Source organism: Tiliqua scincoides, chromosome 2 (assembly GCF_035046505.1).
Source record: "Tiliqua scincoides isolate rTilSci1 chromosome 2, rTilSci1.hap2, whole genome shotgun sequence".
Lineage (NCBI taxonomy): Eukaryota > Metazoa > Chordata > Lepidosauria > Squamata > Scincidae > Tiliqua > Tiliqua scincoides.
The window spans coordinates 97,713,155-97,738,126 of NC_089822.1; the positions used below are offsets into that span (position 1 = coordinate 97,713,155).

At 44.1% G+C, this 24,972-nt stretch overlaps 2 protein-coding genes across 2 annotated transcripts; one reads left to right on the forward strand and one right to left on the reverse strand.

Annotated features, from left to right (window-relative positions):
• Positions 1-4,858: 4,858 nt before the first annotated feature.
• Positions 4,859-11,837, reverse strand: LOC136641675 (uncharacterized). Its single transcript, XM_066617661.1, has 5 exons — positions 11,694-11,837; positions 8,010-8,186; positions 6,943-7,042; positions 6,197-6,327; positions 4,859-5,454 (listed from the first exon to the last, which is right to left on the reverse strand). The coding sequence occupies exons 1-5, from the start codon at positions 11,817-11,819 to the stop codon at positions 5,173-5,175; spliced, it is 816 nt and encodes a 271-aa protein (XP_066473758.1). The 5' UTR covers positions 11,820-11,837; the 3' UTR covers positions 4,859-5,172.
• Positions 11,838-14,062: 2,225 nt separating this feature from the next.
• TRMT10B (tRNA methyltransferase 10B) lies at positions 14,063-24,351 on the forward strand. Its single transcript, XM_066616925.1, has 9 exons — positions 14,063-14,151; positions 15,183-15,406; positions 15,579-15,687; positions 17,072-17,196; positions 18,862-19,014; positions 19,993-20,071; positions 21,703-21,770; positions 22,643-22,766; positions 23,911-24,351. Exons 2-9 carry the CDS (start codon positions 15,215-15,217, stop codon positions 24,015-24,017), a joined length of 957 nt encoding a protein of 318 aa, XP_066473022.1. The 5' UTR covers positions 14,063-14,151; positions 15,183-15,214; the 3' UTR covers positions 24,018-24,351.
• Positions 24,352-24,972: the final 621 nt, after the last annotated feature.

A 24,972-nucleotide genomic window follows, 5' to 3' on the forward strand; every position in this document is an offset into this window, starting at 1 on the left:
GCCCATCAGTGAGACGAGCAACCTGATGTGACAAACATCAGTAGGAGGCTTGGTGGGCAGAGCTCCAAAGCATGCTTTTCACCCACTCTAAAAAGCCCTCCAGTCCAGCCTGAGCCTCTTACTGGTGCTTGTCACGTCACATGTTCGTTACCTCTCAACCCAGAAGTAACTGGCAATATCACTACCAGTTACTTCTGGTGGTACTTCCAATAGGTGGATCATGTGAAGTGGAACAGCAGGAGATAAACATTGAAAAACACTGAGACAGTGTAAAAACTGGGCCTTTAACCCATTTCTGCCCTGCCCACAGATGTACACATTTGATCCCTGTTGCATATGTGCAACGTTAGGCAGAAATGGCTTAATGAATGAAACAGATGCAAAAAAAACCAGTGTGCTTTATTATAGATCAGTGTTTCCCAAACATTTTAGCACTGGAACCCACTGTTTAAAATGGACCTGTGCAGCTGTACCAATAGGGCAAGCAACACTTTAAAAGGTGTCTCTTTGCCCACTTAGCAGAAGCATCAAAGGGGACTGCACAGCTGCCTAGCTAGGCATGAGTGCAATGACCAAGATCTTGGATAACTGTGTATACTTAGGATAGGAAAAAAATCACTTTTGTCTTTTATTGTAAGTGTGCATTTTTACTTCTGTCCCATTCTTTGCCGCCGCCACCAACCCAATTTGGATTACCCATGCAGTAATGGCTATATTTCTTTTTTTTTTTAATTCTTGTTATTTCCATTCCATTATTTAAAAGCCATGCTTTAGCATAATGGTTGCCTGGTTTTATTATTATCTTCAACCTCTCCAGACTGAGAGCAAAATCCAAAGTCCAGCTGAAATGTCTGCGTGACTTCCTCTTTGCCGACGATGCAGCTGTCACTACCCACTCTGCCAAAGATCTCCAGCAGCTCATGGATCGTTTTAGCAAGGCCTGCCAAGATTTTGGACTGACGATCAGCCTGAAGAAAACACAGGTCATGGTTCAGGATGTGGACTCACCTCCCTGCATTACAATCTCTGCTCATGAACTGGAGGTTGTCCATGACTTTGTGTACCTTGGCTCAACGATCTCCAACACTCTTTCTCTCGATACCGAGCTAAACAAGCGCATTGGTAAAGCAGCTACCACGTTTTCCAGACTCACAAAGAGAGTCTGGTCCAACAAGAAGCTGACGGAACATACAAAGATCCAGGTCTACAGAGCTTGCGTCCTGAGTACACTTCTGTATTGCAGCGAGTCATGGACTCTTCGCTCACAACAGGAGAGGAAACTGAGCGCTTTCCACATGCGCTGCCTCCGACGCATCCTCGGCATCACCTGGCAGGACAAAGTTCCAAACAACACAGTCCTGGAACGTGCTGGAATCCCTAGCATGTATTCACTGCTGAAACAGAGACGCCTGCGTTGGCTTGGTCATGTCGTGAGAATGGATGATGGCCGGATCCCAAAGGATCTCCTCTATGGAGAACTCGTGCAAGGAAAGCGCCCTACAGGTAGACCACAGCTGCGATACAAGGACATCTGCAAGAGGGATCTGAAGGCCTTAGGGATGGACCTCAACAAGTGGGAAACCCTGGCCTCTGAGCGGCCCGCTTGGAGGCAGGCTGTGCAGCATGGCCTTTCCCAGTTTGAAGAGACACTTTGCCAACAGTCTGAGGCTAAGAGGCAAAGAAGGAAGGCCCATAGCCAGGAAGACAGACCAGGGACAGACTGCACTTGCTCCCGGTGTGGAAGGGTTTGTCACTCCCGGATTGGCCTTTTCAGCCACATTAGACGCTGTGCCAGAACCACCTTTCAGAGCGCGATACCATAGTCTTTCGAGACTGAAGGTTGCCAATACATGTTCACATTGTTTTTCATGCTGGAATTTTAATATATTTGTGAACAAATTGTTATAACTTACTTAGTTGAACAAACAAAAATACATATACATAAAAATGGTTGATTGTTCACTCTGTCAGAAGAAGCTCTAGTCTGAGGCACACCAGCTATTTGATCCTTGGCAGATTTATAGGGGAGGCATTTTGGAGAAGCAAACTCTGAAGCACACATAGATCAAAAGAAAATTCTTTGTGGGGAAAACTAATTCAGACATTTAGAATTCTTTCTGTCCCATTTCTCACCAAGCATCAGAAAAGACATATCTCAAATTGGACAAATCACTTCCACTTGCAAATATTTTGCTATGAAAAGGTCCAGCAATGCAGTCCTAAGTGTGTCTGTTCAGAAATAGGCTTCATTCAATTCAATGGAACTTATTCCCAGATAAGTACATACAGGACTGCAGCCTAATTCTAATAATAATGTTAGAATCACAGGAGCCTATTGCATGGTGCTTGATAACACCATCCAAGTTTTTTTTTTGGGGGGGGGGGGGATCTTCGGCCTTATGCTAGTACTGTGGAAGGAGAGGGCTGCGTTATCTGAGGAATTATGTTCAGATTTGCTGGAAAATATGAGGAGGAAATGAGTCTCTCACATATATCTAGAGCAAAAACATAACAAACAAGACTTGCATCAGATGCCACCACAACTATTATATTCTTGGTGTACATTTCAATACCTTGCATTGAGGAAACAAGGCTGGAGGAGAGAAAGTCACCTATATTTGTATCCCTTGCACAAGAGCACTGTGAGAAATCCACATTTCTCCATGGAATTTTCTATGACCCTCGGATAAGTTGGGGGTTAAACTTAGGGGGGGTGTCTGACTCAGTGGCATGCAAAGGTCATTTGGCACCCTGGGCCCATAAATTTTTGGCACATCCCCTACAATGAAATAAAAATTAAATAATATATTCTACAAATATATTATTAAGCAGCATTAATACACTATCAATCTCTTGCTATGAAATTCAGCATGCTCTGACCTCACAATTTAGTCCAGTTATCTCCACTTTTGACTATTGAAAGAGGGTGAAGTGAAGGAAGACCACTGGAAATTAGGCAAGAATTAGCAACCATCAAAGGAATTATTCTCTCTCCTGACCCTTTCAAAATTTAATGTATTATTAGTAAGGATCAAGAAAATACTCAGAGATAATTTCTGAAGCATAAGATTATTCCCCCCCCCCCCGGGTGGTTAATGTAGCATCAAAAGCCTCTAGGAACACATATACAAGAATTTAATTTAAAATATCCGTATTATAGTAAACAGGACAACTAGCAAGGCTGCAAAAACACAACTCGTAAAAAGCCAGAGTGTGAAGTACAATAAAGCCAGCCAATAAGATTATTCACACACAACCCCAAGTGGGGGGTGGGGAACTCCGGGATAGCAATTAATCCCTTACTTTTCCCCCAGGAGGGTTTCAGTGGCTCCTGCATGGGCACAGAGGCAGCTAAACTTTGCTGCATAAATGCCTGATTGCCTGGGGATACTGCAGAAGCAAGCATGCTCTCCTAAAAGCTTACCACATAAGCAGCAGTTGCAAATGCTTCAGAGCTCCTGCCAGCATACAGCAAAGGTCTCTGGCTAAAATACCTGTTGCTGCAGAATAATTCTACTTTAAATTCTACTCTCTTTTCCTGTGTTTTGCATCTTTGCAAGGTCTCCAGGACTCTTCCAGTGAAAAGGACACACACACACACACACACACAGGGGGATTGCTTCTCTCTCTCTCACTCACAGATGCTCCTCCCCCCCATACACAAATGCAGGCACTTTTCCCCTCCAGTCCAACTTCATTGGTGAGGATAGGGGGAAATGAGGTTAGCAAGCTTTGCAAAAAGCTTTGTAAGGGAATGATTGAAGTGTGACTGTATATAGTAAGGGGGGGGAGGTGGAGAGGAAAACAAGAAGAGGGAATAGACTGGGAGCCCAATCCTAGGCATGCCTACTCAGAAGCAAGTCCCTTAATAGTCAATGGGGCTTACTCCCATGAAAGTGAGGATAGGATAGTAGCCTTAACTGTTTTAAGTGCTCTCCCTCTCTCAGACACACACAAACTTTTCCTTTTATAAAAGTTAACTCTTCTCCCCCCCCAGTACAACTTCATCTGTGGTGAATGATTATGGAGAGAGGGATTAGCAAGCCTCAGCTTTGCAACAGAGAGTTTAAAGTTTGGATTCTATAAGGGGGGAGGGGGCAGAAACAAGAAAGAAAGAGGAGATGGACTTCACCCTTTCAATGGCTTGAGAAACAAAGGTACAGCCTTCTGCAGGCTGCCTCTCTCTTCTATTTTTTAAAAAAGATCACTCTTCCCCCTTTCCCCCCCCCCGTCCAGCTTCATCTGTGGGGCGATGGGAAGGGGGTTAGCAAGTTGGGCTTTCCAACTGAGTGCTTGAAGTTTATATACAGTAGGAAGGGGGGAAGAAGAAGGAAAGATGGACTCGGCTGTTTCAAATGACTGCTTCTCTCTCCCACACAGGCTCACACAGTTCATTGCCTCCTGTGCATCCTGCTCTGTCTTGGGTGCCGCTCCAGCGATGCCTCTGTGGGTGCTGGTGCTGAGCAAGGGAGGGCTGCTGAAGGCTACGGTGGCAGATGCTCCTGCCCTGCACAGCCCAGCCCATCAAGCTCCTGTAGCTGGGCAACAGCAGGCAGCTGGAGCGCTCAGCAGCAGCCCCAGCCTGCACAACAGCCTCCTCTCCACAGATCACTTTCTTTCTAGTTCCAGCTCACTCCCTAGCTCCCTCCCTCCCTCCCACCATAGTGATTGGCTGGCTCGCTCACCTCCCCCCACCCTGCTTGCCTGCCCCAGAGATAAGGCAGGGCAATGATTCAGGCTGCCTTTCTGGGAAGAAATTTTTCGACCTATAGGCGAGTATCTACAGTAAGTGTAATATTTGTAGAGTGTATGCAAAACCTTAACTTGGCCCTGTAAAGTTGAACAAAAGATACGGTGAAAGAGTTAACCCTGCAGTTTGTTGAGTAATCATCACAGTACATCAGTTTGTTGAGTAATCACAGATCAACAATTACAATCAAAAGAAGTTGAGCAGCAAATGCCTGACCTCACCATGTCTTTCAGGTCTTTCCTTTCACTGTTGAGATCCCCACTGAAAAAACCTTCAGAGTACTTTATAATAAAAGAGCCATAAGTGTCCCTTATCTTGCAATCAGTCCTTGCCATTTTAACTTTGTGCATTCCCATTCTTTGATTAACAAAGCTCGGTCTCCATATCAAGAGCCCTTGCAAAGATTTTGGTACCAGTAAGCTTTACTCAGAGGATTTTGTCTTCTCTTTATCTTTAGGTATTCTTCCCATGATATAGAATTCTGGATTTGGCCTTATATCTGTTAAGTGAGCTATACGGTTAGACATGGCGAAAAAGGCCGAAATGGCACCAATGTCCCAGGCATCTTCACGATCAAACCCATGTGCTTCCAACTTCTGAAAGTGCTCTTCAGTTATGTTATCTGAACGGCAGATAGCAAGTGCAAACTCCAACATAGCCAGCTCCCGATCACTTAGGTCTGCCAGTTTCCAGTTCACTGTGACCTGCAGAAAAGCAAAGCCATAGGAAATTATAAACCATCAAGGCTTAAAAAGCACAACATTTGATTCAGGTGAAGGCAAGCATGGGACATAGTAGACAAAGTGCTCATAACATCAGGCCAATTACAACTAATTATTTTAAGTGAGAATTAGGGAGGTTCACCTTCTCGGACTTAATGCACAACAAACTTCATCTCCCAGAATGGCGTCTTCAATACAACTCAGACTAACGGAACTTTGGGTATGAACTTTTCCTTGAGCTGCTGCAAAAAGCTTTCAAATGTTCTCATCTAGTTGCAAAGTATCTTGCATCAACCAATCAGAGTTAAATTGTTAACTGACATGCAAGTTTCACCAGGGTAACCTGCATATTGGTTTTCAAATTAAGGACAAATTTCTCTTTATGCAAGACCCAGGCCCAATCCTATCCAGCTTTCCAGCACCTGTGCAGCCGCAATGCAGCCCCAAGGTATGGGAACAAATGTTCCCTTACCTTGAGGAGGCCTCTGTGATTGCCTCCCCATCAAAGGACGCAGTGCACGCCCCACTGGCACAGCTGCACCAGCACTGGAAAATTGAATAGGATTGGGCACCCAGGTCATTATTTTGTGGGCCACTTCACACAGATAGTTCCCAAGCATCAGTCGTGATCCCCACCATGGTTATTTGTGCACATTAGACACATCTCTCACAGCAGCACAAAGTCAAATATGGAAAGAGATTAACAACATAAATAGGCACTGACCTGATCCGCCAATGTTGGTTTCTTAGAGTATATTCGATGTAAAGCACCATGCGCAACCACACAGTAGGGACACTTGTTAATGATGCTTGTGGCCACAATAATGAGCTCTTTGTCAGCCTTGCTTAGGTTTCCTATGGAGGACAGAAATGCAAAACATGGTTTGTATTTCTTGATCAGTCTCAGAGAGATTCAAAAGTCCCCAGGCTTGTGCTATTTTAATTAAAATTAAAAGTGCTTTGCTTTTTCAGTGCATGCGGAAAGGGTCAAGAAAGCCTCCAGCTACATACTTAGCTTTCTCCTCTTATTTTCATTATGGTCTTTAAAAAGTGCTCCAGCAATGGTTAGTGTGCTCCAGGCCACAATTTCTGTATCACGGGAATCCTGCTTTCAGGAACTCAATCTTATATGCAACTTCAACTGTCCACAAAGTCACATCACTATAAGAAGTCCAGGGATTCTGGAAGGCCTTTTGTCTGTTCTGTTTCAGAGGGAAATTTTGACAGATTCCTGTAGCATTTTATAGCCAATGCAAGTGATTGTTGTCTGATCATTATTTCTGCTGAGGGAACTGAGGCTGCAATCCTATCCACACCTGCCTGGGAGTAAGCCCTGTTGACTATAATAGGACTTACTTCTGAGCAGACATGGATTGGGCTGTAAGGAAGGTTACAATGTAAATGTTCATCCAACTGTTGGTTTATGACAGCCTTATCAGGTTAGAAGTTTCCATCAGCTGCTTCCCTTACCTGTCTCCTTGTTCATGATAGCATTGTAATAAGCAAAGAATGCTCTAAATTCTGCTGGCCGATGAGACATCATCTTGAACACATTGGGCAAAAACCCAGTCTGTGAAAAAAAAAATTGAGAAAAAGTAGCCAGGAACTTAGTATTTTTACTAATGGAAAATTCCAAGTAATGCTGCACACATTTTCAAACTCAGATGCACCCCTGTGACAATTAGCTCTGGGTCAAACTCCAGGTCACTACACAATGACAACATCCAAATCAGTTCTGCAATAAAGTTTAGCAAGCTGTTCTGATTCCAAAGTATTTAAGGATTTCTACGCTGCCTTTTGGCCCAACGAGGTAGCACAGAACAGACCTGTGACCCACCAAGTCAAAGGCAGTCTGCCAGATATACATCACTGGCTGCCTGGTGCTCAACAGTTCCTTGTTTGGCAGTCTGAACTAGGCAGACAAACACAGGAGATTTATATTGAATCCCTGATGGGCCACTGTATGTGACTGGATGTACTGCATTGGGCTTGACAGGTCACAGGGTGTGCAGAACCACAATATATATCTTTGTGTTTCCCTAAGGGTGCAGTCCTAACCAATTTTCCAGCACCAAGGTAAGGGCAATGCAACTCCAAGGTAAGGGAACAAACATTGCCTTACCTTGAGGAGGCCTTCATGACTGCCCCCTAACTGCAGGATGCAACATGTGCCCCACTGGCACAGCTATTCCAGTGCTGAAAATTTGGTTGGGATTGTGCCCCCAGTGAGATAGATGACAGTGTAAGCTATAAGGAGCACAAATAAAAGCTTGTAAATAACTATTGGATTTTACCACACACCTAGGGCAAATAGTGGCTGCCTTGGGACAGCAGCAGAGTGACAAAGCACTAATATTTTTATGTCCAGTCAGAGCATCACATAGCCCAGTAACTTTTGCTGTGAAACTCCTATCACATAGTGTACCAAATCTAACATACAGGTAATATGTTTTTAATCAGAAATTTTTCTCTGTGTCTGGCTCAAAAAAAAGAAAAGAAAAAGAGCTGGTTTTGTTTCTTCAGTACAGAACTCTTACCTTTACTTCTACTTCCTCCATGAGCTCCACAATATCATATGGCAAGTCTGTCTTATTGGGTATTGGATAGCGCCCAATTGGCTTAGTTGCACTCCCTCCCACTGTGGTGTATTCCTGGTTCCAGGTTGCAGTTTGGGGTCTTCTCCCAAAGCTCCCCAACCCAGTGAAGGGCAGAAACTAGAAAAGAGAAAAACCTTCTGTTTGTCTTAGTATGGTATATGTCAGACTTCATTAGCATACAAGCATTTATTTTTAATAAGGTTCAGTGCACCATTTACTGTATGCTACTTTAAAGAAGCTCAGCGGATTATTATTTTAACTTTCAACAACAAAGTTTTCCCTACCCCCAGTGCCTTCTCACAGACAGCTTTTCAAACTTCCCTGTGTTTCAAAGCCAGACTTCAAAGGCACCCAACTCCTCAGGTGACTGACAGCACAATCCTATGGATGTTTACTCAGAAGTAAAACTCACTGTGTTCAATACGGCTTACTCACAGGAAAGTGTGCACAGGATTGTAGTGCAAAGTATCCCTAGCTTTCCAATGAGAGGATTATTCCTGGCTTTCCTGTGCATAGGATTGTAGTACTCGTATCCCTGGCTTTCCAGTGATAGGATTATCCCTGGCTTTCCTGTGCATAGGATTGTAGTACTCGTATCCCTGGCTTTCCAGTGATAGGATTATCCCTGGCTTTCCTGTGTATAGGATTGTAGTGCTAGTATCCCTGGCTTTCCAGTGATAGGATTATCCCTGGCTTTCCTGTGCATAGGATTGTAGTACTCGTATCCCTGGCTTTCCAGTGATAGGATTATCCCTGGCTTTCCTGTGCATAGGATTGTAGTGCTAGTATCCCTGGCTTTCCAGTGACAGGAGTATCCTTGGCTTTCCTGTGCATAGGATTGTAGTACTCGTATCCCTGGCTTTCCAGTGATAGGATTATCCCTGGCTTTCCTGTGCATAGGATTGTAGTGCTAGTATCCCTGGCTTTCCAGTGACAGGAGTATCCCTGGCTTTCCTGTGCATAGGATTGTAGTACTCGTATCCCTGGCTTTCCAGTGATAGGATTATCCCTGGCTTTCCTGGGTATAGGATTGTAGTACTCGTATCCCTGGCTTTCCAGTGACAGGATTATCCCTGGCTTTCCTGTGTATAGGATTGTAGTGCTAGTATCCCTGGCTTTCCTCAGTGCTGCCCTTCTCTTCTATTTAGTGGGAGAGGAGAATCCTGCCAAACAGCATGTGGGAGAGAAAGGCAGGCAGCTGGACCAGTGAAGCAAAAGTTGCTGAATATTTCCCTGCCTTGGAGGCATTTAAAAAGTGTTTGTGGGGGAGGGAAACAGGGAGAGCCAACCCTATGAACCAGCTTGCACAGACAGCAACATCCCTTTTGTTTTACAAGCAACATGAAAGACTTCTATTCCTGTAGGCTTTTAGCTGCTCTTTTTCTCTGGCTAGAAAATGTTTCTTGATACTATGTAAGTGCTTGCCACATTTACAGCCCAATCCTAAAGGTGGTGCCACCACTGGGTGCAATGGTGCCAAAGTGGCTACCACTGCATCCTGCGGCCCTGCAGCAGCCATCTGAGGTCTCCTGGGGGGGAGGGGACTTTCATCTCCTTCCCCCAGGGAAAGCCCCAGGCCCTGAATGGGGCTTCTCAGGTCTGCACCTGCTATCCTTCTGGCCTGACATGGAGTTCAGGATCTGGCAGAGCAGAGCTCCGTAGGTCCCATCCCCTCCAACCCCAGTTCCTCCTCTGCCCCACCCTCTCCCTGTTCTGCACACTTCCTGCCCCGATACTACTTACCACCAGCCAGCACTGCTGGAGCGCCGGCCAGCCGCCTGAGCGGGCGCTGATGCTCAGTGCCGACTGGTGCTGGCCCAGCGCCAGCAGCCCCTCCTCTCCGGGTGCTGCAGACATGCCTTATGGCATGTTTGTGACACCCAGCGCTGGCGGTACGCTCATACCACCCACACTAATGAGCTCCGGACTGGGCTCTTAGAGAGGCAGTAACATTATTAGGAAATGGATTAAATGTTGGTCCTCTTGCTTGCAAAATAAGGACAGCTTGAAACTGAAGCATCAAATCAAAATACAGAACTCCAGTAAGAATACACAGGGTTGGGGGGAGGTGCTGAAAAGTTAATCAAATGCCTTGCCACAGACTAAATGGGCAGATCTACTGAGAAAAGGCAGTGAAGAAAGCTGATGAAATGGGCTCCTGCTGGTGTTGAAGGCCCAACTACGTTCTTGCAACAAAACAGATCGTTGTGCAACTAGAGTTTAACAAATTAAACATTAGCAAGTCACTGGGCCCAGATGGCATCTACTCAAGAGTTCTTAAGGAACTCCAGTGTGAAATTGCTGCTCTAACAACAATATGTAACTTGTTCTTTGATCAGCTTCCATGCCAGAAGACTGAAAGGTAGCCAATGTAAAACCAATATTTAAAAAGGGATCCAGGAAGTTAATGCCATCCATCCATCAGCTTAATGCCTGTTTGGGATAAACTGTGGGAAAACACAATTAAAAATAATTAAGTGTATAGATTCTATACTATATACTAGAACATGCCTTGCTGAAGAAGAATCAGCATGGTTCCTACCTCACTAACGAATGCATTTAGCAAGTGTAACTTTTCTAACTATGAAAATACATGAAAAAGCCACCTGTTCACATGATTCTGTCCCACATAACTGTGGACAGCTACTTGTACCTGAGCAGGTCAGTTAAAACCACTGACAACCTTATCCAATTCAGATTTATTACATGCAGCAAACCTTTTTAAACTCAGCCCCCTTTAAAAAGTGACTCCATGTTCCAGGCTCTCCCCCATCTCTTCCAGGCAAGAACGAAGGATCCTCATACATACCATGCGGCCTGCATGTAAGGATCTGAGAACTGGGGAATCTAATCCTGCACTGGTGTTATAAGGGCATCTCAGATTCCCTTCTACAACCACTCATTCAGGGAAGGAGGTGGAATCACTGCTTCAAACAGCAATCCTGCACACTTTCCTGGGAGTAAGCCCCACTGAACACGAGTCTTGCTTCCTTACCTAGGACTGCGCTGTTAAGACATCTGATTGCACCTCAAAGGCGTGAGGGCCATTCATCTCTAAGGGTGTCACTGAGACTGTTAGGCTATGTTTCCTGAAAACACTTCTTAGGGGCACATTTTGGGGTGGCATCGAGACAGGAAAGGCACTGCTGGAGGCTCTGAGTTGTGCCACAATTAAACACCCCATTCCCTATCACATCACATTGCCACCCTTGTTCAGCACAGGGGTAGATCCAGGGGGGGGTATGGGTGCATGGTCCCCCCAAACAGTGGCACCAGGAGGGAAGGGTGCCCATCGGGACGGGGAGTAGCTGGGCGCTGGGAGGTCAGGTCTAGCTGCCTGGAAGAGGCGGAATGGGAGCCCATGTCTCCCCAGCAGGTAGATCTGGGCTCCAAGCCTGGGCAGAACCCTGGTCTACCTGCCCAGCAAACCTTGGCTACGGAGACCAGTGCAACAGGGTGTACCCACTTGGTTGACCTGGGCTCTGGAGTTAAGATAGTGCTCATGCGCCACCCCCAACACTGGAACCATCCCCGGTTCAGCATAAGCCCCGCGGGCACTACATCAGCAGCCAAAGAAAGCGATCCAAGAATCACAAGCGTGGCTGCCTTTGCTTAAGGACTCACGGAAATGGCGCTCCGGCGACGGAGCTGCAAGACACTGCCCAGAAGCCTCCTCATCATCATGGTGCTTCCTTTGCACGGCTGGAAAAGCAGAAGAAACAAGAAGGCGTGGCTGGCAGCTTTCAGCATCAAAGGTGAAAGACCAACAGCGCATGCCCCGCAAGACCTCTGCTCGCCCGCCCCATCTCCACGCAAGGATCGTCTTTCCAAGGAGAAAAACCAATGGGGCTGCGATCGGAAGGGGTGGGTCGCAGTCCAGGCTGTTGAGCGTGCAGAGGATCCACGTGTGCATAGCCTTTCCGCAAAGAGAAAGACACAGTCAAATGGACATCTTCGTGCATAGAACTGCACGGGCCATGTGCAGGTTTGCAGCCTCAGCCTGCACTCCCATGCTCACTCACCTGCAAGGAAGCACCACTGACTTGAACCCACTAAGGGATGTTCTTTTGAGTAAACGTGCGACAGCCCAGTCCTGTGCATGTCTACTCAGAAGTAAGCCCCGTTAGAGTGAATGGGGCTTACTCCCTGGAAAGTGTGGATAGGATTGGGCTGTCAGAGAGCGAATGGCGATCGCGATCCTGTAATCTGGCTGGAAACCAAGGGTGCAAAACTCATAAGAACATAAGAACAGCCCCACTGGATCAGGCCATAGGCCCATCTAGTCCAGCTTCCTGTATCTCACAGCAGTCCACCAAATGCCCCAGGGAGCACACCAGATAACGAGACCTCATCCTGATGCCCTCCCTTGCATCTGGCATTCTGACATAGCCCATTTCAAAAATCAGGAGGTTGCCGGACTCCCGAGGAGGAGTCCAAGGAGATCCTTATTGCAAGCTGTGCATCTTTGACTTGGAGAGCTGTCCAGAGGACATTGCCAACAGGCACTTCTGTTCCTAAATCGCATAACAGACCCTGCCTCTCTGCGTTCAGTCAGTTCAGTGCAAACAGACTTTATTCATGGGATGATACAATTTTATTTTTACCAAACTATAAGGAAGGGCCTGATCCTCGGGGTATTGATTTACCAGAAAAGATCACTTACATTAGGGGTTATCTGCAGGAACGGGGCTCCTATGATATGTTTAATTGCTGGCATTGACAACCACGCAGAGAAAGTGGTTTAGGGCGCAACCCTAACCGACTTTCCAGCACTGCATAGCTGTGCCAGTGGGATATGTACTGCATCCTGCAGTTGGGGTGCAGTCATGGAGGCCTCTTCAAGGCAAGGCTATGTTTGTTCCTTTACCTCAGAGTTGCATTGCCCTTACCTAGGTGCTAGAAAATTGGTTAGGATTGTGCCTTTACGGATTTATGAGCAATTAGGTCAAGATGAGCTATTCTTCTCCAGGTTTCTCTCTTTGTTCCAAAAGCAAAGGTCAGTTCTCTGGAGGGCATGAAAGACCAAGAGTCAATCATGACAGAGTTTAAGAATTGTGGATCTCAGTTTTAACTAATATGTTTGCAAGGAAAAATGAGAAAGCACTGTACTCTCAAACAGCCCAGCCCTATGCATGTCTGTTCAGGTAAGTGTGGCTAAGATTGCAGCTGAAAGCAAAGAGGAAGAGAGAAAAATATTTTTAAAAAAATCATTTTTAACTTTGGGGACTTTTAGGGGCTTGGTGTGCAGTTTTTGTATTAGGGTTGGGATGCCAATTAGAAAAATACTAGTAAAATGTTATTGACTAAGGGCCCAATCCTATCCAACTTTCCAGGACCGGTGTAGCTGCAATGAAGCCCTGACATAAGTGAACAAATGTTCCCATACCTTGAGGAGGCCTCTGTGACTGCCTTCCCACCACAGTAGCAATGCACACTCCATTGGGGGCCCAATCCAACTTTTGAGCTCCGGTGTAGCCACATTGCAGGCCCGTGGTAAGGGAACACATGTTGCTATGCTTCGAGGAAGCCCCAGTGACTGCCCCTCCACCACAGGATGTAGTGCATACCATACTGGCACAACTGCACCAGCACTGGAAAATTGGATAGGATTGGGCCCTGGCATGGCTACACCAGCACTGGAAAATTGGATAGGATTGGGCCCTTACTAAAATGTTATTAGTTTTATCACTATTATCAACACTAGTAAAATGTTATCAATTAAGCACTTATTTTGACTTTCATCAAGAAGTTTCATTGGGGTGGTGTCACCTAATTCTTGAGTTCACATTCTAGAAATTGAAAAAAAGCTTGTCTCCAAACTAAACAATATAGGACTATTAAAAAGCCACTGGTGATTTGCTCCACCTCCTGCAACAAGAGAGGCTGGGAGCATATAAACTACAACTCCCAGAATGCAATAGAAACCACCTTGTGTGTGACGTTAGAAAGGAAGTTTCTCAAGGCGAGTCTCCTAAGAAGCAGTGTGTGTGTGTTCTGCTTTTGAAGTCAGAGTGACTCTGAAAAAGTCTGGTTGGAAGGTCCCATTGTTGGATCGTATTTGGTCATTCATTTTTCTGAGGAGGTAAGTCACAAGCATTCAGACCTTATACAGTACTGAGAGTGTATCGTTAAGTCCCAGGAGCTGTTTTACCAATTTGGGTGCATGTTGAGAGGTGGCTGCAGCCTAGACTCAGGCAGGTTTGACTTTATTTTTAAGTCTATCACTTGATCAATTGCTGATCACATTTGTCCTGATCCTCCTCAAAACTTTATAACTGACTGGGTCCTATTATGTATAAACAAAATGAGCTACTCTGTATAATCCAGAACCTTGTTATGTTGTATGGGGGGGTATTTGTTGTATTTGGGGGGAGCTGCCTGTATTTCAGATCCTATGAGGAACATGTGAAGATCCCTCTCTAACAGCACAATTGTAATCATGTCTACTCAAAAGTAAGCCCTACTAATTCAATGGACTTATTCCCAGGTAAGTGTATTGGATTGTAGCGTAAGCCATTTCTGCCCAATGTTGCATATACATTATAGGTTCCAAATGTGTACACCTGTGGGCTGGGCAAAAATAGGTTAAATGAACATGAATGAAGCAGGAGACTCATGGGGAATCTTCACATGTTCCTTAAGGTCTGAAAAAGACCCATTACAGTATATAACAAAGGTTTTGGATCATACAAAGAAACCCTACTGTCATTCAGATATGGTGCTCCTTTCAGACCTTCTGCTGAGCGGCTGATGGATGTAAGCCCACTCTCCCCCCACTTGATGCTGCAAGTGTCAAGTGGTGAACATGCATGTGTGAACCAGCTCTGTCTGCTGTTTTCAAAGAAATGGCATCACCCTCTAGCTTAGAACCAGCTGGATGTATCTGGATGTACCAATCTTGCAAAGCATAGGGAAGGTTCTTACATGCTATTGGCAGCTGCCTTGTTAAGCCATTTCTGCTCAATGTTGCATATACGCAACAGGGACCAAAAGTGTACACCTGTGGGCTGGGCAAAAATGGGTTAAACAGACCAATTCTGTCCTAGCAGCTGAAAATGTGTGGACTTGAGTCAAGTTTGTGAGCTTCAATCTTTAAATTATGTCAAATTGCAGAGCGTCAAATCTGCCTGCAGGAGTTTTAAAAAATGATGACCTATTCTGAGAGTGAAAGTGAGAATACGTGTGGAGGCCAGCATGATCGACAGCAGGACCTTGGACTTACCTGTCAGGAAGATGAAAATGGGGAAAATCTCTGGGACATCTTTGGGCTTCTGCAGATTGACCTGGACTGTGCGAGCACCAGGGACCAGTTTGCTAGAAATGAGAACTGGTGTTCGGTATGTACGGGACATTGTGAAGTGAGAAAGTATTACTGTGTGACCGCAATAATCTATGCAGATGTTGCTGATGGAAATCCAACCACATGGGTTGAGTCTCTGCGTGACTGATTAGCAATTGTTGATAGGGTCATAGTTTGATTTGACGACCACTTCTTTTCTTTGCATGAAGAGAAATGTTTTGAGAAAACAGAGACACTGGGAGAAGATTGTGTTGGCAAAAAAGAGTAAAAGAAAACATGAGCGAGAACTCCGTAAAGCTAAGCGTGCTGAAGGAAAAGGTATGAGCAAAGTGCAGTCTTGTATTTTCCTGTTCTAAGATGGTGGGTTGTCAAACTGCATTGGGGAGGGGGGAATTTGATCATGTGTCAACAGTTTCATTTGGCTGCATGCTGGGGTGAGTGCTGAGACTCTCGGCCAAGAAGGACTCCCAGCAGCCTCTCTTCATTAAAACTTGGAAAAGTGAAAAGGAGCAAGAATTCCTTCCCCTATTACATCACAACTAAGAGGAAGTTCTTCTCCTCTAACAAGCATGGGAGGGGGAAGTCATCTCTCAGTTGTGTAGATGTTCGTGAGGAAAGAAACACTGGGGAGACTCTCCTGCAGTCCCCCCCTTTCTGAAGCCCCTGCCTCTCTTTTGAGCTGTATGACAAGGGTGGGGGAGGGGAGTGAGGATTTTTCTTGCTTGTTCATGTTGGTGGGCTTGAGAAGAAGGCAGAGTTTCTGCTCACTTCTGTGGAAGTTCGGAGGAAGCTAGATGTGGGACAAACAAGGGAAATTCTTGCCTCTCCTTCAAGTCCTTCAGGCCGGAGTAGGAAATGGTAGTAGCAAGGACCAACAGAAGCTCCATTAATAGGCCAGCATGAGATTTATGGGCTTGGTGGAGCCTCATCCGGGATTCTTCCATGAAAATAGTAGTCAAGCATCCCTGAAATACAGGTAGTCATCTCTATTTACCATTCTGGCAATATAGGGCTGCAAAGGAGAGTCCTAGGGCACACCCTAAGGTGAAAAAGTGTGATCACCACCATACTAGGATTTTGTTGCTTGGTTTACAGGTTTTCTTCAAACTACTCTCTTTTGCCCTTTTATTAGCAATTTGTCTTTAGGCTGTTTGTATATAGGCAGTTTTAGTCATGGTATCCAAGGATGAAGCTCAGTAAAAACAAGAGGACATGGTAGCTCAAGTTCTCAAAATGCCCTGTATGAAGCCAAAGCATTAAAATAATCAGATAATTAAATAAACAGGTGTGGTATTTTGTGCATGCAGCTATGAACCATAGTATTAATTCTTGCCAAGTGCCACCATTGAATTTTATAAATAATTTGGTACCACAGTGTCAATCTATACAGGACATAAGTTGTAACCCTGTACCCAGTTTCTGGGAATAAGCCCCACTGAACATAATGGAACTTACTTCTGAGTAAACATGTATAAAATTGGTCCAAAGCGTCACTGACTCTACTAGACAGACTCCTTCTGAAGGGAGATGTTGACGTGTGACCACTTTCCAAAGTCCTCCATATCTTCTTGATTGGCGGTGGCCTGCTCATGGACTATACCATATATTCTCCTCTGCTGTACATTTAATTTGACTTAGATCACTGTTTGCATGGCTTGGAAGTTTGGGTTGTTTCTACCTTCTACATATCTGTCTGTTTCAGGTGCTTCTCCCCAACTCAGCAAGTGGGATTTAAAAATAATTGCAAAAGAGCGGCTCCTGGAGGCCAAGCAAACAGGCCCACAGCTGTGCATCGACTTGGGCATGACCAGTCACATGACTAAGAAGGTAGAGATGGACATGAACAATGGATTTCCATTCTCTCTTCCTTTAAAAAAAAATGACTGACTTTTTAGGATTGTGATCTTCTTCAGCGTGACTAGGCAGCATCTACTGAATGCATAATAAGGTTGTTCTAATCCTGTATACAGATGTGCCCTAGTATCCCCTGGGGTTCTGTTCCAGATATCTGAAACCGTGGATACTGGGAACATCTTTAAAAAGAAAGGGGAAAGTTTAAAATCTTGGTAAAACAAGGTTTTTTAAAATGTTCTGCTATCTTTTTAAGAGGTGTCCCTAGTATCCATGGTATCTGTGGATAACTGAAACAGTGGATACCGAATCCATGGATACCGGAGCGTGCCGGTATACACTTTCCCAGGAGGAAGTCCCACTGAACTCAGTGGGGCTTATTTTGAACGGATATGTATTGGATTTTGCTATAAGAGGCAGATTCAGCTTTCTCAGTGATTTATCTGTTACTAGGTTGTACTGCTTTGGGAATTATATTTGAATTCTCTGTCATGTTGAAAAAATACCCCCCTCCACTGCCCACACTAGTACACACTCTAAACATTACACACTACATTAAGTCTGAAATACTAGTTTTGTGTATGGTGAAAGATTTTTATTTATGATTTTGCATCATTTATTTACTCTATTTTCATGCAGGCTTTTTCCCAAAAAGCTCACAGTGACTTAGGGCCCAATCCTAAATAGCCCTAGTGCTGGCGCTGAACTCCTGTGCAAGCACTGGGTGCTGCAAACGTGCATGTCCATGGCACCCATGGAGGAGGGGCCACCGGTGCTGGGACAGTGCCAGTTGTAGTTAGAACTCCACGCCACATGGACAGACGATTGGCAGTAAGACTTCTTAGGGTGGGGGTGGGAAGAGGGCAGAGGGAGGGGAGGATTTGGTCCTGGAGGAGGGCAGAGATGGTAGCAGCCTCTGCTGCCGAATTCTAACCTCCCTCTTGGCCTGGGCAGCCCAACACTGGCCTCCTCAAAAGCAGGTGCAGATCCGAGGAGACCCATTGGAGCAGCAGCTGTACTACTAAAGGTGAGGGAGCAAACACTCCCTTACTCCAAAGGGACTGCCAGCACTAACCTGGTACCCATAGGATCCAGCAGTAGCCATTTTGACACTGCTGGAGCCCTGGGTGCTTCCGGGCTTAGGACTGGACTACTTTTTTCTTCCTCCCATTTTATCCTTATAGCAGCCCCATGAGGTGTGGAGGAGGGGGAAAGAGAGGGACTAGTCAAAGGTCCTTGGCATGGCTGAACAGAGATTTGAATCCCGGTCTCCCTAGTCCTAGACTGACTGTGCTACACAGATTAATGATTTTAATGCTTGGGAGCATTCAAGCATGCCTTCTGTTCATTAGTCTGAAGTGATTGTTTTGGTATGTTACTTGTCTCATGGCACTGCTGTAAAGATTTCTGGCCTTGTCCTCATGATCCCTTTCTGGGGCAGGCTTTCCTTATGGTCTACTTAGAAGGCAACAGTTGAGAACATTTTGTTCACCTTACCAGCATCTACAGTTAATGTGGAAGAATTGTGCCAGCCATGAGTGTAAATAGAACTTAAAAATTTTGAAGATGTCTGGATGGGCAAGGGCTGGGGCCCAAAGATCAGTGTTCTTAAAGAGCTTTTTATTTTTTTTTTCTTGAAAGGAAATAAGTCGACTTGCTGCTCAGATACGGAGGCTCTACGGGTCAAACAGAAAAGCCCAGAAGCCCTTTTGGCTCTGTCTCACTGGTTTTGTAAGGAACAGCCCCATTGAGGAAGCATGCCTAAGAATGAATGATGGATTTTCCAATTATCTGGCAAGTATATCTTCCTAAAAAGGTGACACACCTGAAATGAGAATAAAACCATCCCCAAGAGTCCAGGGGGCTGGGCCTGGAATGTGGTGGGATCTGCTTATGTACTCAGCTATGTGGTGTAATGATAGTGTCTTGTACTTGGAGTTGACATGTGACTTGCTTTCAAAAATAAGTTGACCATCACTGTTGTAAGAAACAAAAAATAAAATAAAATCAGTATGCCAGCTAATCTGTGTATTGTAGATATATAAAATTACTATAAGAATTCCCTCACTATATCAGCCCAAAAGTCTGCTAGTTCAGCATCCTGTTTACTGCAGCACCAGGGTGTCTATGAACTCTCACAAGCCACACAAAACGATAGCATTCAACTTTCTGTATCCAGTTCTTCAAAACAAAATCATTACCGCACATCTCCTTTACCCTAGCCACTGTTGTCATTTCGGTGACCTTCAATGTAGTTTTAATCCCACCAGTTATGTTCATCAATAATCACAGTGTATTGTGATTTTTAAATAGCCTTTGTGGGGCTGCACAAGCTTGTAATGCATGCCTCTCTAAGGCATGGAGTTGGAGGAAGGAGAAGGTGAAAGATCTTTGTTGAAGATTACAAAATCTTGAAGATCAAGAAATAGGGAAGGAAAAATAATTGAATTTTGAGATAACTAATCCTGAAACATTTTAGAGCTACTTAAGTCTGAACTGGTAAGTGATAATTTCTGTCTCTGAGGATGGATTTGCCAGTTTTATTAGGAGCATGTTTATTTAGTGGGCTTGGGAAAATAAATATTCTTGGGCTTAAATTGGACAGGAAGTTTTGGTTTTGTGTTTGTGTCTGCCAACTCCTGAGCAAATAGCAACAGAGTTGTATTAGTTCTAATGTGCTTTCTCTCCAAGATGTGTACTCAGTCCTGCCTGGCTGCTTCTCTTCAAAGGCCTTTAAAAAAAATCTCATGAATGTGTGTTGTTTGCTTTTAGATGGATGTAACTCCAGAAAGTTACCTTGACCTGTTTCCCTTAGAAACTATTGTTTACCTTACTCCGGATTCTGAGAATGGTATGTTCCCCTTTTGATCTTAAAGATTTTCACTGGAAAATTTTGATTATTTTAAATGAGTAGTAAAAAATTGGGTTTTAGAGCCTTTTCCCCCTGTCCAGGTGTTAAATATCTCATGGATAGTGTATCCAGGTATAGCATCTTCAGGTGCATGCTGGAAAACTCTGCCACTATTGAAGAAACATGTGCTGTTTTGCAAACTAGGAGGCAAAGAAGCAAGTGGGAACTGCTGCACAAAAACAGCAAGTTCCAGCTCTACGCAAGACACTGTCTCTGATATACATGCATGTTGTATCCTTTGTATCCCAGCTTGTAACTAGATCCATACTGCAAAAAGTGAGCACTGTTGCAGCCCTCATGACAAACACAAATGACAAATGACTCTTCAGATGTTCTTCAAATGACACAACAAAAGTTCTTCAAATGACTCTAAAATGACAGTTTTAAAAGTGACTATCATTCGCATGTACTACTAAAAGAAAGACCACCGTGAGTTCGAGTTGTCAATGCACTTTTTTGCAGTCAAGATGTTTTAACATATTTGTACCAATAATAAGGGATTACTAAGGGTTTTCTTTGCTTCCAAGAAGCACGTTGATTAACACTGATGATACTAGCAGTTGTTTCAGATGCCAAACTGTTAGGGCATATCCTGCAAGCTTAGTGCATTGCTCAAAAAATTAAAGTGGAGGCTCAAAAAATTAAAGTGGAGCTGCATGCGGCACTTGACATGAGGATATCATGGAAAACAACATCCTTATGTCAGATTCTGACTTTTGTTCTTCTATAAAGTGTAATCCGCCTTGCCTTGCATCCTTCCATTGTTCTGGTATATTTCCCCACCCATTTTCCACATTATTGGTGGCTACTGGTGACAGGGAAATAACACAACATGATTATATCAGAATTCAAGGTAAATTACCCTACAGCAATGGTTCCCAACTTTTAAAAGCCCGCAGACCACTGAAGCAAAAATTGGAATCATCATGGACCATGTGCAATGCACCCACCATGTGAGTGGTCTATTCTCTGTTCATCTCCCAAGTGAGCATTCCCCCATGGACCACCAGAGAGTGGCAAATGGACTGCACACAGCTGCAGCCTTCAGTTTCTCCATCCTTTCTAGTGGTCTGTGGGGAAGCATGTTACAAAGGAGCACTCCCCTACAGGCTATCAAAGAGGGTGAAGAATGGACCATCTGCAGCCGGCACTTTGGACAGTCCATTCCGGTGCTCCGTGAGGGAGTGCTTGCTCAGCAAGATGTTGGAAGTGATCAAAGACAATGTCTTTCCTGAGACCTCATGGACCACTTCTCAGGGTCTTACAGACAATCAGTGAGAATCGGTGCCCTACAGGATAATCGCCTACAGTGAAATGAAGAGAATTTGATACGATATCATTTTCAGCAGCTGCTCCATGTTTCTTATAATTCCACTCTCGAACCACTCCCAACAAAAACAGTGGCAAACTTCTGTTGGGTATATGGGTATTTCCTGCAGCAAATTACATGTATGTATACCCCAAGCGTTTGTAGCACAATCACTAACTCACAATGAATGGGTTCCTGTGCACAAAACAAATCATTTTTGTCTCCTCATATATATTATACTTTCACACCTTCTGTGTTATAGCTCTGAATGAAGTAGATCCGCAAAAAGTGTATATCCTTGGTGGACTGGTGGATGAAAGCATTCAAAAGGTGAGTATTTTGTGTATGTTTTGGCTAGGTTACTACATAAATTGCTAGTTATTCACTCTAACAGTGCAATTCTATACATGTCTAATTGGAAATGTCCATTGTGTTCAATGGAGCTTACTCTCAGACAAGTGTGAGTAGGAATACAATCTAAAATTAGTAAAGGTGGTGTTTATATTGATATCCTGTTTGTTGCTATGTATAGTGTTGGACACTTCAGAAAGAATGTACAAGAAATACCATAGTTAGGTTGCAAAGAAAGAATAATTGCTATGCAGTAGAGGAAGTTCTAGTAGGTACAGTTTTTCTTGACCTGTACACCCCTAAATTTAAGTTCTTGCTTCTGCAGGAATACAGGGTGTGTTAAATTTTTTGGATGTGTGTGCATGACCAGTTTCAAACCTATCCCTTTTAAATAGTTGTGTAGAAGAGCAAAGTTCAGCCATATAGCTCTTCTAATTTCCATACTGCAAGCTCTTCCAAAAGTTCCTTTGTTACACAGTTGTTAAGGTACAGGAATCCTGTCCATCAGGGGCAGAATTTCCCTGTCATTAGCTGTTAGCTATGATCGCTTAATAGAGCCTCCATGGTTGAAAGCAGTATACCTCTGAACACCGTATGCTAGGTACAAACAATTGCCTTCCTGCCCTTTTTATGTATTTTCTGAAGGCATCAGACTGCTCCCTGTTGGAAACGGGATGCTGGACTAAAAAGACCTTTTGGTATGGTTCTATAGTTCTTTGTCCTCCTTTGGCATCTAATCACCCTAGCATAAATTATATTTCATGGCGGCTCTTTCATGTTCCCTTGTGAGACCTGGTTCCAAATAAATATTTGTGTGATTTTTTTTTTAAATATATATTTTGCACTTCTAGAGACTCACCTTCCAAAGGGCCCAGGAACAACATTTGCAAACGGCACGACTGCCAATTCAAGAGTACATGGTAAAGAACATCAATGCAAAAAACTATCACTCAACAACATTAGCAATCAACCAAGGTAAGTCTCTCGGGCAGTTTGACGGTGACTCTGGAGTGTATTTTGTATGCCTTTGTGCTTCCGTCGGGGTCTTCCAGTGCAACCTGGGAGTGAAAGAGTGACTTGTGAAAATTGTCCCCTTCCTGTACCACAATAATGAAGATATCCAATCCATATTCCAACAATGGTCTTTAAGAGTGCTTTAATGCAATCCTGTTTTATGCAGAATAGGGGAACTGGAAGATACTATGTACTCCTTGGTTGAAAATTAAACCCTCCCATTGCACTTACAGCAGAAATATTATTCCACAATCCTTCTCTAAACTAGCCCATATTTTTGTAGGCAGAATCATCTGTAGCTATGGTTGACAGGCTGCACAATCTTGAAAAGTTAAGTAACACAAACTTCACTGCGACAAAGTTAAGCATGAGTTTATGCTACTGTTAAAATGAGTCTCCTTAATCTGCTTAGATTAAGCATGACTAGCTCTTTCCCAAGACTGTCTTTCCTCCAGCACTGTTGTTACTGCTTGTGACTTTTGAAAAATTAAGCAGTTATGAGAATTCTTGCTCACCAATGTTGAATTCAGAGCACTGACCCAGAGGACAGGAGTCTCACTGCAAGAATCCTCCTTAATAGAAACCCATGGTGTTGTGTGCAAGGGTGGGTAGAGAACAGAACTATCTGATTTGGCACCTCTGATTTGTTTATGAGATTGCTCTTCTTAGGCTGCAATCATAGGCACACTTACTTAGGAGTAAGTCCTGTTGGACACAGTGGGGCTTATTACTGAGTAACCATGCATAGGATTGTGCTGTTGGTCTTTAAACCACAAGCAGCCTGTAGTGGACACACATGTCCACTGCAGACTACTGTAGTGGACACATATGAAATAGGCACAGGGTGTTAACCTTTGGGAGTCTTTCCCATGGATAGGGGGAATGCCTAGAATATAAAAAGGGTTTGAAAAAGAATTTTTATATTTCTTGGAACATTTGTTAAAAATAAAAGATGTTGGGTGACTTCTCTGCCAGTGTTTGAAATCTGTGCTAGAACTTGGGATGGATTCCATAATCATAGCATGTAGTATTTTTTACATTTTTACTTCACCCTTCTTCCAGCATGCACTGATTTCTAGTTAATAATCCATTGTGCTTCTCTTAGTGTTTGATGCCTTATCAACTTTCTATGAGACCAAGAGTTGGGAAGAAGCCCTTAAAGTTGCAGTTTCTGCTGGAAAAGGATATGTCCTTCAGGATACTAGGTGGTGACATAAGAAGTCTGCATTCAGATGAAGGTGACAGTAGTGGTGGATGGGAGATGCTTTATGTTCAGGAACCTGAAACTAATGAACTGATCTAGTTATTGTACTTCCTTGGAAAATGACTGGGACCAATCTGCTTGGTGAGCCTATAGTGGAAGAAGGGGTTAAAATATTTCTTGACTTTCATAGCATTGTAATTGTAAGTTTTCTATGTAAAGGTCTTTTTCTGTGTAAACAAAACTTTTGCTTTGAAAACTGTAACTGTACAAAAAAATTTAATTGGTACAGAAACTTGTCTTCTCTCATGAGTGGGGAAGGGATCTGACTAATTGACTTTGATAATAAATCCATGTCTTTCAAGGGCATGGATATAACTATGATGTGATAGCATCTTTTTGTCGAGATGAAAAGCTGCAGGTGCCAGTTGCACCATGTCACACACAAAAGAATGCACATGGGAGAAGAATCATACAAATGATTTAGCTATAGGAAAAGCTTCAAACACACCACTTTCTTGGACATCATCAGTCAGCAATATCCGGCTATGTGTTCATTGAACCATCCCATAACAGGGAGTTGCTGCATCACTCCTCAGGCTGTGGAGAAATGCTTCAAAGCTTGATCAGCCCTTGTTGGGCATGCTCCAACCCATATAGGAGGGGAAAACTGTATAAATGTCTAGATGGTGGAAAAACACTGAGGTTAAACTCAGGTTTCTCCAGGCATCTAGCAAACAAATCATGAGCATACACAACCTGTGGGGAAGGCTTTCATTTCAAATGATTACACATGAGCAAAACCACTTGGGAAGCCTTACACTTGTACCATACCAGGGTGTTGGCAACCTTCAGTCTCGAAAGACTATGGTATCGCGCTCTGGATGGTGGTTCTGGCATAGCGTCTAGTGTGGCTGAAAAGGCCGATTCGGGAGTGACAATCCCTTCCACACCGGGAGCAAGTGC